General features: G+C 41.4%; 1 protein-coding gene across 2 annotated transcripts in view; it reads right to left on the minus strand.

Annotated features, from left to right (window-relative positions):
* Positions 1-15,388, minus strand: part of LOC132381029 (cell surface A33 antigen-like) — a 63,292-nt gene that overhangs the window by 14,835 nt on the left and 33,069 nt on the right. Inside the window, exon 7 of one of the 2 annotated variants that reach the window (XM_059950136.1) lies at positions 15,150-15,296. In XM_059950136.1, the coding sequence (XP_059806119.1) occupies positions 15,150-15,296 (147 nt within the window). Of the gene's footprint in view, positions 1-9,614; positions 15,297-15,388 lie in introns of those variants that run through there. The other variant, XM_059950135.1, reaches the window with a different exon arrangement.

Below are 15,388 nucleotides of genomic sequence, written 5' to 3' on the forward strand. Positions count from 1 at the left end.
AGTGTGAGATTTAAAAATGAGCTTGAAGCCTTCTGAGACTTTCCAGTGGGTTTCAGTAATTGAGTAGTCACATGTTTTGCCGAAGCAGTGTGAGATTAAAAAGGGACTTCCAGATGTGCTGGCATTGGAAAGGATCCAGAGGTAGTCACACAAGGATGATCCTAGGAATGAATGTGTCAATCTTTGAGAAGTGTTTGGTTCTGGGCCTGTACTCATTAGAGTTTAGAAGAATGGTGTGGGGGGGGGGGGAATGATCTCAATGAAACTTATCAAATATTGAAAAGCTTAGATAGAGTGGTAAAGGGGGGGATATTTCCTATAGTGGGGGTGGTGACAACCTCAGAATAGAAGCAAGAGTATGGCAAATCTGTGGAATTCATTGCCATAGGTGGTTCTGGAGGCAAGTCATTGGGTATATTTAAAACGAAGGTTGATAAGCTCCTGATTAGTAAGGGTGTCAAAGATTACAGGAAGAAGGCACGACAATGGGGTTGAGAGGAATAATAAATCAGCCATGATAGAATGTAATGAGCTGAATGACCACAGGCATTTTGTACTTAATCTCTCAGGATTTTGTTTTCCAAGCACGATTGTCTTTTAGTGAGAGGTGCAAACACTGTACCCACCTTGGTGGTATTGTGTTGCACATGCATCTAATAGCTTGATGCTGTTAAAATCCAGATAACTCTTCAATGTTCCGGAGCATCCACCAATAGGGCCTCGGCCTCAGGCATTCCTGGAAATTTGGGGTTTCCCATCACTCTCGCTACTTCCCCAGGCCATAACTTGACTGGTTTTGACTGGGTGAACCACACAGCCTCATTTATGCTCATCGTTCAGCCCTGTGCGGCCACTCACTTCCTCAAAAGCAGCTTGGAAGACAGAGTGATTGGACAAAGTTTTCAGAAAGCTCCCTCCAACTTGCTCCTTGCAGGCTCCCACTGACCTCCTCACAATAGGAATATTCATCCCCACGAGAACTCAAGTTTTGTCCCTCTTGACCGGGTCCAGACAAACAAGCACTAAATTATCAAGGACCTCAGCTACTCCCACATCCACCTCCAAAAACTCCAGCTTCAATGACAAGTAACCATCGTACGGATAGTCATCTGTACTAAGATCCAAGATCCCCAGTGCACTGAGTGATATCAGTGGTAAATGCATCAAAAATGGGTTGTAAAACAAATGGTAACTTGAGAGCAGGTGTCAAGTATGACTCTAGCATAAATACCCTCAATCCGTAATGATACTCTGGAGCTTGGCCCCATTAAGCCGTCAGGAATATGGCTTTTTTGCTTCAGGGTGTTCCTTGTTATATTGTTTGGAATGTGTTCCCCCCAAGATGCCAGGCTGTTCCCTCACTGGGTCTCTCCACTTCAGTACCTGGGGGCTCACCCTCCGAGGGGTTTCTCATCGTTCACACTCAGTGATTACCTCAGCCAAGGAGACCACTACCGAGGACTGTACGCTGTGGACGGAGGCTTCCAGTGCCTCCATTGCACTCTCCTCCTTTTACTTCTCTGATTAGCTTGACAAACGAGGGTGGGGGGCATGTCTTATGAGACACTTGGAGACCCCAAGCGAACAGGTCTGGCAAATGGGCGCCTTCTGCGACTTGGGCCATTCTTAACTGATTCATCTCAACCGTCTGAATGGCCCCTCTACACCGCAATCAGTTAAGCTGCCTCTTTAGCTGGAAAACGTAGGCAGTAAGCTTCTCCCCTTTCTTCTGAAACATGTTCTGAATCCCTGTCATAAGCTCCAATGGGCTTTCCGTTGCACCGAACACCTTTTGTAGTGCTTGCATGTAGGCCGCAGGGTCCTTACGGATCTCACTATGTCAACAGCCAGACTCTTCAAACTTTCAACCAATCACTGTCTTTTACCTCCGTTTTTTAAAATATATATTATTTCTGATTTTGCACGATTTTTATTTTATTCATTATACGTATACTGTAATTGATTTACTTATTTATTATTATAATATTTATTAATTTTTCCTGTTTATTGCATTGACTGCTGCTGCTAAGTTAACAAATTTCAGGACACATGCTGATGATAATAAATCTGATCCTGAAGTACAGGGCCTGATGAAGAACATCCCAGAACACTAGAGGAGAATTTGTGGAAGCCATGGATGAGTTATTTTCATTATCATTAACATGGCTGAGATGCTGGAATTCTGGAGGGTAGCAAATGCTGTGTCTTTATTGAAGAAGAGTGGCCAAGAAAAACCTGGGCACCATCGACCAGTAAGCCCAAAATTTGTCGAAGGTAAATTGCTGGAGAGGATTCTGAGGAAGAATATATACTTGCATCTATAAAGACTGAGAGTGGTTTGAAGCAGACAGCATTGCTTTGGACATGGAATCTTGCATCCTATGAACTTTAATGAGGTATTTTGATGATGTGACCAAGAAAGTTGATGAGGACAAGATGGTAGATGTACTTAAATGTATGTAAGACATTTGATAAAGTTCCGTAAAGGGTGTTCTAGAAGGTTAGATCACATGGAATCCAGGGACTGCTGATCAACTGAATAAATAATTAGATTGCTAATAGAGAGCAGAGGGTTAATAGTCACACCAGAGTCTTATGACAAGTAGTCAGGGCTGAGCCCATTGTTGTTTGTCATCTAAATCAACAACTTGGACACGAGTGTACAAGGTATGGGCAGTAGACGGAGGTAGTGTTCAATATCCATTTAGGAATTGGATGGCAAAGGGGAAGCAGCTGGTGCTGAATTGCTGAGTGTGTGTCTTCAGGCTTATGTACCTCCTACCTGACGGCAACAGCGAGAAAAGGGCATGCCCTGGGTGCTGGACATTCCCAATAATGGACACTGCCTCTCTGAGACACCACTCCCCAAAGGTACCCTGGGCACACTGTAGGCCAGTACCCAAGATGGAGCCGACCAAATTTATGACACTCTGCAGCTTCCTTCAGTCCTGTGCAGTAGCCCCCTGTACCAAGTAGTGATGCAGCCCACTAGAATACTCTCCATGGCATATCCACAGAAGATTTTGGATGTTTCTGTTGATATACCAAATCTCTTCAAACTTGCTGGAGGAACTCAGCAGATTAGGCAGCATTTAAGGAGGAAAAGAAACCCACAAATTTTCAGGCTGTGAATCTTGATTAGGACTGGTGACATCTTCCTTCGATGTTCATTGTGGGACACCTTGGAGACTTGGTTGTTCTTACCACAGTTGGACTTGCCTCCCTTCATGCAGATAATTTCGAATATGGCATCTGAAATCTGCTATTATATCTTCCTTTTGCCCAGATGTGGAAAAAGTAATTAATTGCACTTTATAGTGGTGATTAAAACACATGAGTTTGAATATTCAGCAGGAATACCATCTAGTGCTGACTCTACTTAACTGAAACGTGATGTCTTCTCAGAGAGGAGTAGCAGCAGTAATGGACTAAAAGGGGTGGATTAGACTGACAAAAACTTTACTCAAGACTATTGATAATGCCCTGGTTCACTTCTTTACTGTTATGGTGTAGTTATTTAATTTAGCAGTTCTGTAAGAGCTGTTTGTTCTGCTTTTCAGCCTGTTTGGGTTATTGTTGAAGATAAGGGAAGATGTGGAATGTGTGCCATCCAATTAGCGGGAGGTTTTTCTTGGTGAGGGACAATAAGGTTGGTCTTGGGCTTTTGTTCGAGAAGAGGTGAAGACAGAAGATGCTGGGGAGAACTGGTTGTAGCGTATTATCTTGTGAGAGACCCGTTTGTTGGAGATGGATAGTGAGCCACGTTCAGAAGGTAATGTGTGTTGTCATGTTGACCACGGGCCCAGCACATGAGTGACAGTGAAGTGCTCCAACTTGTGCACATTTGACTCTTTAATTAGAATGTTCCCTTTTCTTTTTGTTATTCTTTACTAGCCCTTCGGTGAAAATTCATAAATATAATTCCTTTAATCCTATGCAGTATACTGTCTGTTATTTCATGGAATTAATTTGTAACAGTGTTGACGCATGGCCTAATGGTTAAGGCATTGATCTAGTGATCTGAAGGTCACTGGTTCAAGCCTCAGCTGAGGCAGCGTGTTGTGTCCTTGACCAAGGCACTTAACAACAACTTGCTTTGCGTTGACACCGGTGCCAAGCTGCTTAGGTCCTAGTGCCCTTCCCTTGGACAACATCGGTGGTGTGGAGAGGGAAAAACTTGCAGCTTGGGCAACTGCCGGTCTCCCATACAACCCTGCCCAGGCCTGCGCCCTGGAAACCTTCCAAGGTGCAAATCCATGGTCTCATGAGCCTAACGGATGCCTAGAAATTTGTAACAGGGTAGCAAATGACACAACATCCACACAAACCTAGGTTTGGGGTGGGATCCAGTGTGCCGCAGTCTCACAAGCCTGGTGAGGCCAGAGGTTGTCTTCCCTATAGACTTACACAGCCAAGGAAACCAGGGTGTTTCAGAAATATGGGTTTTGGCTGAAGAAAAGAATGGTTGGAGTTGCTTAGCATAACAGTGCAAGGATGTTTATTAGGGACATAAATCATGTTTGCAAAAATAAGATTACTGATATTTACAAATGAATATCCATCAGAAAACACAGTTAGAGCTACATACTATGTCAGGAGTGAACTACCAGCAGCTTGATCTCTTTTTCTCCCCCGGAATGTGATCTGTCCTGTTTAGGCATCAGGACTCACTATCTTTAATTACATAGCAAGTCAACACAACTACACGTGAATCAGAATATAATGCATTCCAGAATATAGTTACAGGACATATAAAGAGTATTCACCCCCTTGGAAGTTTTCATGTTTTATTGTATTGCAACATTGAATCACAGTGGATTTAATTTGGCTTTTTTGACACTGATCAACTGAAATTTCTACAAACTGGTTTAAACTTATAGTTTATTACAATTATTCAACACAAAGTAATTGATTGCATAATTATTCACCCCCTTCATGTCTGTATTTAGTAGAAGCACTTTTGGCAGCAATTACAGCCATGAGCCTGTGTGGATAGGTCTCTATCAGCTTTGCACATCTGGACACTAAAATATTTCCTATTCTTCTTTACAAAACTGCTCAAGCTCTGTCAGATTGCATGGGGATCATGAGTGAACAGCCCTTTTCAAGTCCAGGCACAAATTCTCAACTGGATTGAGCTTTGGACTCTGAATTAGCCACTCGAGGACATTAACTTTATTGTTGTTAAGCCATTCCTGTGTAGCTTTGGCTTTATGCTTGGGATCATTGTCTTGCTGGAAAACAAATCTCCCGAGTTGCAGTTCTCTTGAGACTGTATCAGAATTTCCTGGTACTTTGTTGCATTCATTTTATCCTGTACCTTCAGAAGCCTTCAGGGCCTGCTGCAGTGAATCACCCCACAGCCACAACCATGCTTCATGGTATGGATGATGAGTTTTTGATAGTGTGCAGTTTTTGGTTTACGCCAAACATAGCTTGTAATCTGATGGCCAAGAAGCTTGATTTTGGTTTTGTCAGACCATAGTATCTTCTTCCAGCTGGCTTCAGAGTCTCCCACATACTTTCTGGCAAATGCCTGATGAGATTTCATGTGAGTCTTTTTTCAACAATGTCTTTCTCTTTGCCACTCTCCTATAAAGCTACTACTGGTGAAGCATCTGGGCAATAGTTGTTGTATGCGCAGTCTCTCCCATCTCCACCACTGAAGCTTGTAACTCCTCCAGAGTTGCCATTGGTCTCTTGGTGGACTCCCTCACTTGTCTCCTTCTTGCACGGTCACTCAATTTTGAGGACAGCCCACTCTAGGCAGATTTACGGCTGTGCCATATTCTTTCCATTTCTTGATGATTGAATTAACTGTATTTCAAGGAATATTCAGTGACTTGGAAATTTTCTTGTATTCATCTCCTGATGTGTCTTTCTATAACTTTTTCCATGGAGTTCCTTGAAGTGTTCTTTGTCTTCATGATGTAAGCTTTGCCAGGATACTCACTCACCAGCAGTTGGACTTTCCAGATACAGGTGTATTTTTACAAGGATCAATTCTAACACCTTGACTGCCCACAGGTGATCTCCATTTAACTAATGATCTAGCTCCTAAAACCAACTGGCCACACCAGTGATGAATAGGTGAATACTTATGCAATCAATTATTTTATGTTTTATGTTTTCAATTACTTTTGGACACTTTGTAGGTATCTGTTTTTATTTTGACACAAAACAGTAGTTTTCTCATGATCAGTGTCAAAAAAGAAGCCAAATTAAATTCACAGTGATTCAATGTTGTAAAACAATAAAACATGAAAGCTTACATGGGTTGGGGGGAGAATACTTTTTATAGGCACGGTACAATCAGGTTTTCAAAATAAACATAAGTATCTACCATAAATACAGTATACAAAAAATGTACATGTTTACATATCCCCATTTCTAAAGAAATAGAATAATCTGAAGTATATGGCAGGAAAAGCCAACCCAATATGATCAATACCAGAGAGAAGACACTGCTATGTGCCCCCTGAACACAAAGACAGCAGAATGACATGGCAATGTTTGTGTGTCTGTAGCCGCACGTGTGGATGGAGTGGATTTACGAAGTGCTGTCCATCAAAGTGTGCAAAAGAAGGTATCAGCCACCACGAGGAGCTTCTCATGGATATACATAAAATGTGTAGCACATATTTATACATTCGGTGGTCAACTTATTAGGTACACCTGATTGTTAATGCAATGATCTAATCAGTCAGTCATGTGGCAGCAAATCTGTGTATTAAAGCAGACGTGGTCAAGTGATTCAGTTGTTCAGACCAAACATCAGGAAGAGGGAAGAAATCTGATCTAAGTGCCTTTGATCATGGAATGATTGTTGGTGCCAGACTGGGTGGTTTCATTATCTCAGAAACTGTTGATCTCCTGGGATTTTCACACACAACAGTCTCTTGTCTTTGCAGAGAATGGTGTGAATGAGAGAGATCAGAGCAGAAGTTGCAGACTGGATCAAACTGCCAGGAAGCAATAACCACGTTACAACAGTGGTGTGTAGAAGAGCATCTCTGAATGCACAACACCTCAAACCATGGAGTGTTTTGACTACAGCAGCAGAAGGTACCCAATAAAGTGGTCACTTACTGTAGCTCTTATTCTGATATCTCTAACCCCTGACAGGCTTCTAAATTCCAGTGAGTATAAGCCGAGTCAATCCAGTCTTTCTTCATATGAAAGTCCTGCCATCCCAGGAATCAATCTGGTGAACCTTCTCTGTACTCCCCCTATGGCAAGAATGTCTTTCTTCAGATTGGGGGACCAAAACTGCACACAATACTCCAGGTATGGTCTCACCAAGGCCTTGTACAACTGCAGTAGAACCTCCCTGCTCCTGTCCTCCTAGTCTTTGCAGAGAATGGTGTGAATGAGAAAGATCAGAGCAGAAGGGCCAGACTGGTTCAAACTGCCAGGAAGTAATAACCACGTTGTAACCAAGTAATAACCATGGTTCAATGTCAGTTTCTGTACTCAGTCAATCTTAAGTTTTCAGTTTCCCTTATCTCCTTCCTCCGTATTGTAATGGATAAAATATTCACACAGGATGCCCAGACCATTGTTGGCTGTTAAATCATCATTCTGCAAGTATTCTACCACAACTCATTGCTACAGGATTTATTTTAAGGTCTAATGTTAACGTTACTAACATGCACCACCTGGTCTCTCCTTCAGTTTGTCCATTCAGCTCCTGGGCTTACATCCTGAGATTACATCCAGCCCAGCTAACAGAATTTCACCATTCTGACATTACCAGACATTCTTCACCACACATATCCTTCTTACATCGCTAAGACCTTTAATTGTCCTACTGTTATCTAAATCCTGATTCAGTTGACGCTTGAACCAAATCTTGTTAGTTCATTTTGTACTGGTTTAATTAATCTCACATTCTTGATACATGTTCTGAATGTGAAGTCTATAAATCTAACTACATTCTTGCTTCAGCCAATCTGTGTAGGTAATATCATTTTTGACAATTGACCATTTTGCTTTGCTTTGTTGTCTTACACTATGTTGATACTGAGTTCATAAATTTATAGTTGTATGCTGACCAAGTACATAGTGAAGTTATCTTATCAAACATGCCATTAATGGTCAACTGTCAAGATATATCAGAAACATGAGTTCTGATGAAAGGTCTTTGACTTAAATATTATTACTGCTTTTCCTTCCACATATGTTTACTGATCTGCAAGTGTTTAAGACATTTGCTATTTCTATACTGTAACATTTTCATCTAATATGTTTGAAATATTCTAGTTTTTTTGCTTTTCAAATCGAGGGATTTTTTGTGGTTCAATGTATCAGTCTATTTGAGGCATAGAGAAGTACAGTACAGAAGCAGGCCCTTGAACCCATCCAGTCCATGCTGAACCATTTAAACTGCCTACTCCCATTGACCTGCATTAGGACCATAACCCTCCATCCCCCATTCCAAACTTCTCAAAGTTGAAATTAAGCTCATATGCACCACTTGTGCTGGCAGCTCATTCCACACTCTCATAACCATCTGACTGATGTTTTGCTTCATGTTCTCCTTAAGCTTTTCACCTTTCACCCTTAACCCATGATCTCTGGTATTAGTCCCACCCATCCTCAACGGAAAAAGTCTGTTAGCATTTACCCTATCTACATCTCTCATAATTTTGAATACCTCTATCAATTCAACTCTTAATCTTCGATACTTCAAGAAACAAAGTCCTAACCTATTGAATCTTACCATATAACTCAGGTCACTAGTCATGTTAGTGTTAATCCTTGTAGTGCTAATTCCAACAAAGAGCTAGTCTGGTGGCATTTAAACTTGTAAAGGAGTTCTAAATTTGGCGTTCAGTACATATCCCTTTAAACTACACCCTTGAATGTATCTAGGTGCTTCTGAAATGATATATTTGATCCTTTGTCAGACCACATCTTCTGACAGCATATTCCATATATTTACCACATTCTGCATATAACAGTTGGTCATCAAATTCCTTTCAAATTGACCCCCTCCCCCTCACCTAACATCTATACCTCCTCTGATTTTGGACTCCATTACTCTGGAGAAAAGGCTGTTATCATTCACTTTATTATTATAATTTTATTTCTAGTGTCTGACATTGACCATAAAACACCACAGGGAGGAAGAGAGCAGTGGGTAAATTAGCTTTGCCCTCTGCTTCCACTACATTTCCTGGTGTCCGGCTTGCCTGTTGTGGGAGAGTCTCTTCTAGGCAGTAGCCACAATTGGAGGGAATGGAGGTGATATGTGTTACGTTTTGTAACTTCAGAACATAAATTAATTCAAAGGAGACACGAAAATCTAGGAATACAGATGTAGTTTAAGCTTACTTTAAGCGAGGCATGCTCGTATCACATGGTAGTGTGATAGCGTATGGAATTAATGATTTTACATATAACCTGTAATTAATTATTTAAATGAAAATGAATGCTCAATCAAACAATATATATACCGTTTGTACAAGATTACTCAAATATTATTGAAATATCAAATATACAACAATATGGTAATAAGAGTTAGGCCTTTATTCCCCACCCAGAAACCATTTAACCCACAGATATTGCTTTACTAAAAGCAGACATAACAGATTTTTTTTCCCACATTTGGACCATTGACTTTCAAAAGTTCCTGCCATTTTATATTGTTGCACTGTAATCTTCCATCACAGAAGGGTGAATGGTTGAGACAGTATGGGTAGGGTTTGGAATAGGAGCGGGGTGAGATTGGTTTGTGTGTAAAGGTTTAATGATTTGGGTTCAGTCCCAGTAGACATATACTGTCATTGTAGGCGTACATTGGGATACATGACACTGTATTTTGGGCTCTCACTGGCATAATGAAAAAAGAAATATTTTGCAATGAATAAAATTAGGTTGTTGCAGCTTGCAGTGATCAACAAGGCATGAATCTTGAAGGGGATGTTGCTTTACCCAGGGTTGACATGCATTAGAAACCCAGTGATCATTGAAACTATTAAACAAAGAGGGCTGTTTGCCAACGTGAGAATCTGAACTGCACAAAAAGCACAGAGTAATAAGAACATAAGACATAGGAGCAGAATTAGGCTATTTTGCCCATCAAGATTGCTCCATCATTCCATCATGGCTGATTTATTATCCCTCTCAAGTGCATTCTCCTGACTTCTCTTTTTTTTTGTAATTTTTTTTATTGTTCATCAAACAAACATTTCCATAAGATGTATTTCAGACACTGTACATATATATCATATAATCATATATATCACAAATCCCCACAAAGTATTTATCTGAGGTATACAGTTATAAAAAAGAGTGGAAAGAAAAAAACAAGCAAAAGGAAAGAATTATGTACAAGTCGGGTGTGATCTTTTTTTTTTACAACAGATTCATTGATTTGTGAGAATAAAATCAGGCCTATGAGGCATTATGTAGATAAACCATTTTTCCCAGTATGAATCAAATTGTTCCAGCTTATGATTAACAGATGCTGTTATCTTCTCCATTTTGTAAATGTCCATTGTAATTTCCATCCATGTATTTAACCAGTCAAATGATGTACTGGGGGCAGCCCACAAGTGCTGCCATCCTTCCAGCACCAATGTAACAGGCCCACAACTTCATAACCCTTCCTACCCTGTACGTATTTGGAAGGTGGGAGGAACCCAGGGTACTCGGAGGGAATCTCACTCAGTCAGACTCCTTACGGACAGCAGTCAGAATTGAACACCAGTGGTTGACTGCTGATGCTGTAGAGTGATGCTCTAACCTCGACGCTACGTGCCAGCTAATTAAATTACATTACAGCAGGGGCTCCCAACTTGGGGCCCATAGAACACTGAGGCACAGACACGAGCCATTAATCTGCTTTGTCCCATCCAGCTGTACTGGATCATAGCCCTTCATACCCCTCACGTATACGTACCTATCCAAATTTCTCTTAAATGCTGAACTCGAACCACAGCTCATTCCACACTTAGCACCCTCTGAGTGAAGAAGATCCCACTCGTGTTCCACATTAAGCATTTCACCTTTTTACCCTTAACCCATCACCTCTAGTTCAATTCTCACCCAACCTTAGTGAAAAAAAAGCCTGCTAGCATTTACCCTGTGTATATGCTTTATAATTTTGTATACTTCTATCGAATCTCCCTTCAGTCTCCTACACTTTTCAATGATGAAGTTGGAAATATTAGGGCACTTTATCCTTATCAGGATGTAAATCAGTGTTCAATAACTTTCTTCATATAGTGGGAAAGGGAGAAGAACAACTAGAGGGTTGTTCTTCACATAAAAACTTGACTTGTTACTATTGTATTGCAAGATCACACTAAGATAAACACATAGTAAAGACGCTAAGAGAACTCTGGTTTTCTTTGAACAACGTGGGATCTTTCCGTCTCCATGGACAGGCTGACGGGACTGTTGTTCAGGAAGTTTGCATTATGTTCAGTAATCACCAACACTGACAAATGAGGTGAGTCTAGATGGAAGTACTGATCCCAGAACCTCTGGGTCAGAAGCGGACGCCACCATAGCATAGCAGTTAGTGTAATGCTATTGTAACTTGGGGCTACAGAGTTCAGAGTTCAACTCCAGTGTCCTATTTATGGTGTTTATATGTCCTTCCGGTAGAACATGTCGCTTTTCTCTAGGTACTCTGGTTTCCTCCCAATTGTCCCATGATTAAGCCAAGGTTAAATCATGGTTTGACGGGCATTGCGACTCAAAGGACTGGCAGGGCCTATTTTGCATGGTATCTCAACAATAATAAAGGACTTGGGAATCTTGAATTTCTACAGAGTGAAGATTGTGTTATTCCCTGCTGCTGTTGTCACATTGATGAAGCTGGATCAGTGTTGCCATAAGAGCAGAATTAGGCCATTCAGCCCATCAAGTCTGTTCCACCATTCTATCATGGCTGGTTTATTATTCCTTTCAACTCCATTCTCCTGACTTCTCCCCGTAACCTTTGACATTCTTATTAATCAAAAACCTATCAACCTCCACTTAAATATGCTTAATGATATGGCCTCCACAGCTCTCTGTGGCAACAGATTCCACATGTTTACCACTCTCTGGCTAAAGAAATTCCTCCTCATCTTTGCTGTAAAGGGACATCCTTGTACTCTGAGGCTGTGCCCGCTGGTCTTAGACGTCTCTAGGTGCTCCCCACGTCACTCTATCAAGGCCTTTCAATATTCGATAGGTTACAATGAGATCCCCCACTCATTCTTCTAAACTCCAGTGAGTACAGGCCTAGAGTCATCAACAACTCCTCATACATTAGCCCTGTCAATCCCAGGACCATACTCGTGAACCTTCTCTGAATCCTCTCCATTGTCAGTTCATGACCTGAGCTTGTTAATGGTCAGAAGGAACTTGGCTTGAAGTGGAGCCTTTCCCTTTCCCAGGGTGGTTCAAAGTACTTCACAGACAGCAAAAGGGGTAATGATACCAGGTCAAAGGTCCAGTTTAATGTCAGAGAAATGTATACAACATTCATCCTGAAATGCTTTTTCTTCGCAAACATCCTTGAGAACAGAGGAGTGCTTAAACTTCTGTTCAAATATTGTAGGGCAGTTTGCAGGAAGGGTGAACTTATTAGTGATAAACACATGAGATTCTGCAGATGTTAAAAATCCAGAGAACACACATGAGGTCTGCCAAACTCAAAAGTTTTTCATACGTTTGCGCTCTGAAGAACAAATGTATCTACAGATGATTCAATAGAATGATAATCGCAGTAATGAGATCGATTTTGCTTTACAGCACCATGTGTAAGACTGGGGTTTAAATCCCACTACTCTCTGTTAGGAGTTTGTACGCTCTCCCTGTAAATGTGCGATTTTCCTACAGGTGCTCCGACTTCATTCCAAATTCCAAAAATGTGGAGATTAGTAAATTAATTGTTCATATGGGTGTAATTGGGCAGTGCAGGTTTGCTGGGCTGGAAGGGCTAATAGATAACTGTGTCTCTAAGTAAGGTTAAGTAAAACATTCAATATTTTTGAAATCTCCCTCTTTGTTTCATTCTCCATGGTGGGTGAGCAGCATCCCAAAATGTTTTATTTTTAACTTATTTGTGAGATGTAGCATCACAGGCAAGAACAGTAGTTATCGATCTTATTCTCTGCAAATTTGGTAGCTGACCAATTTCTTTTCCCTCTTTCTGTATCACCAGAGATGCACGTGGAACTTTACTTCCTGTCCTGGATGATTTGAGGGTGACACAATCTCTGACATCGAACTATCCATATGGATTATGTGCTCAAATGCTGTAGTGGGATTTGTACTGGCAGCTTATGGGAGTGGAGATGAGAAAGCTGTGCTGAGGTCAGATTGACCCAGGAGAGGAGTTATGTATGTTGGGATAGGGTGCAAGGCTGACTACTCCAGCACTCAATACAGTAATCAAAACTACTGCCATTTGCATAGAGGACCTAGAATCAGAAATTCAATGGCAACCGATTACATTTCCCAATACTGGGAAGAAAGGAAGTGAATGGAATTGGATGGAATTAGTTCAAAAGTTTGACAAAGCAACTATGTGCATGGATTCTGCCAGAGGAACGTAATTAACCTGAAGATTAACTTGCAGATTGAGAAAGTATTGTGAGTGGCTTAGGGCCTCTTATCTAAGAAAGGATGTGTTGATATTACAGAGAGTCCAGAGAGGTTTATGAGAGTGATACTGGAATTGTGGTGGTCAAGAAGGCCAATGGAATGCTGGCTTTTATTGCTAGGGGGATGGAGTATAAGAACAGGGAGGTCTTACTGCAGTTGTACCGGGTATTGGTGAGACCACACCTGGAGTACTGTGTGCAGTTCTGGTGTCCATATTTAAGAAAGGACATACTGGCTCTCGAGGCAGTGCAGAGAAGGTTCACTAGGTTAATTCCAGGGATGGGTGGGTTGATGTATGATGAGAGGTTGAGTAGATTGGGACTCTACTCATTGGAGTTCCGAAGAATGAGAGGCGATCTTATTGAAACATATAGGATTGTGAAGGGGCTTTAACGGGTGGATGCAGGGAGAATGTTCCCAATGATGGGTGAAACTAGGACTAGGGGGCATAATCTTAAAATAAGGGGATGCCATTCCAGGATGAGGAGAAATTTCTTCACTCAGAGGGTAGTGGGGCTGTGGAATTTACTGCCCCAGAGAGCTGTGGAAGCTACTACACTCAATAAATTCAAAACGGAGATAGACATTTTCCTGGATAAAAATGGCATTAGGGGATACAGTGAGCGAGCAGGTAAGTGGACATGAGGCTAGGTTTAGACCAGCCATGTGATCTCCTGGACCAGTTTTCGATAGCCTGGATGGGTTGGAGAGGAATTTTCCAGATTTTTTCTCCTCAATTGGCAAATCGTTTTTTTCCCCCCGAGTGATCACATGGGTTTGGGCGGGATGAATAATAAAATAAAATGGGCAGCATGGTGCCCTGTTGCCTTGTGGGATTCGGTGAAAACTAGAGTTAAGATTGGATCAGCCATGATCTTGTTGAATGACAGAGCAGGTTTGAGGGGCCGATTGGCCTACTCCTGCTCCTATCTCTCTTATGTTCTTATGAAAGCATTAATGTATGAGAAGCATATGATGGCTCTGGGACTGCAGTTGCCGGAGTTTAGAAGAATGAGGGGCAATAGTGAAAAGCTTAGACAGAGTACATGGGGAGAGGATGCTTCCAATAGCAGGGCAGTCTGGGACCGGAAGTCACAGACTCAGAATAGAATGTTATCCTTTTTGAATAGAGGGTGTTGAATCTGAGAAATTCATTGCCACAGAGGGCTGTGGAAGCCATGTCATTGGGTTTATTTAAAGTGGAGTTTAATAGGTTCTTGATGGTTATGAGAAAAAAGAAAGGCAGGTGAATGGGATTAAGAGGGAAAATAAATCAGCAAGATGGAATGTCAGAGCAGACTCAATGGGCCGGATAGCCTAATTCTGCTCCTATGTATTATGGTCCTATCATCACAACAATAGAGCAAAGATACAGTAATAAACAGCACAGGTCCAGGAAATGAGATTTCCTAAGGAACAACTGAGGCATAAATTGTCTGCTTAGGGTCCTGCAGAGTGCCTGGAGAGGGAGCTTTCCCACTATTCAATGGGGAGTTGTTTTGAAAATCAACATTAGTGTAGATAGTATTCTTATTGGTTACCGGGTGCCTTGCTGTTGATTTCTGTTGAAATCCCACTTCTGCATACATGATCCAACTATCATTGTTCACCTGCAAGGCAGCTGCCTGTTTGCTCTGACGTTGCTGCAGATTTGTGCTAATGGTGCTCCCTTCCAAAGATGCCGATTGCTAAATATGAGAAAAGCAAAATGATTTTTACGCCTGATGAATGTAAGAAGTGTCATCCGCTGTTCCGAGCAAAAATTGATCACAGAGCTGTT

The sequence above is a fragment of the Hypanus sabinus genome, chromosome 25, assembly GCF_030144855.1.
Source record: "Hypanus sabinus isolate sHypSab1 chromosome 25, sHypSab1.hap1, whole genome shotgun sequence".
In the NCBI taxonomy this organism is placed as follows: Eukaryota; Metazoa; Chordata; class Chondrichthyes; order Myliobatiformes; family Dasyatidae; genus Hypanus; species Hypanus sabinus.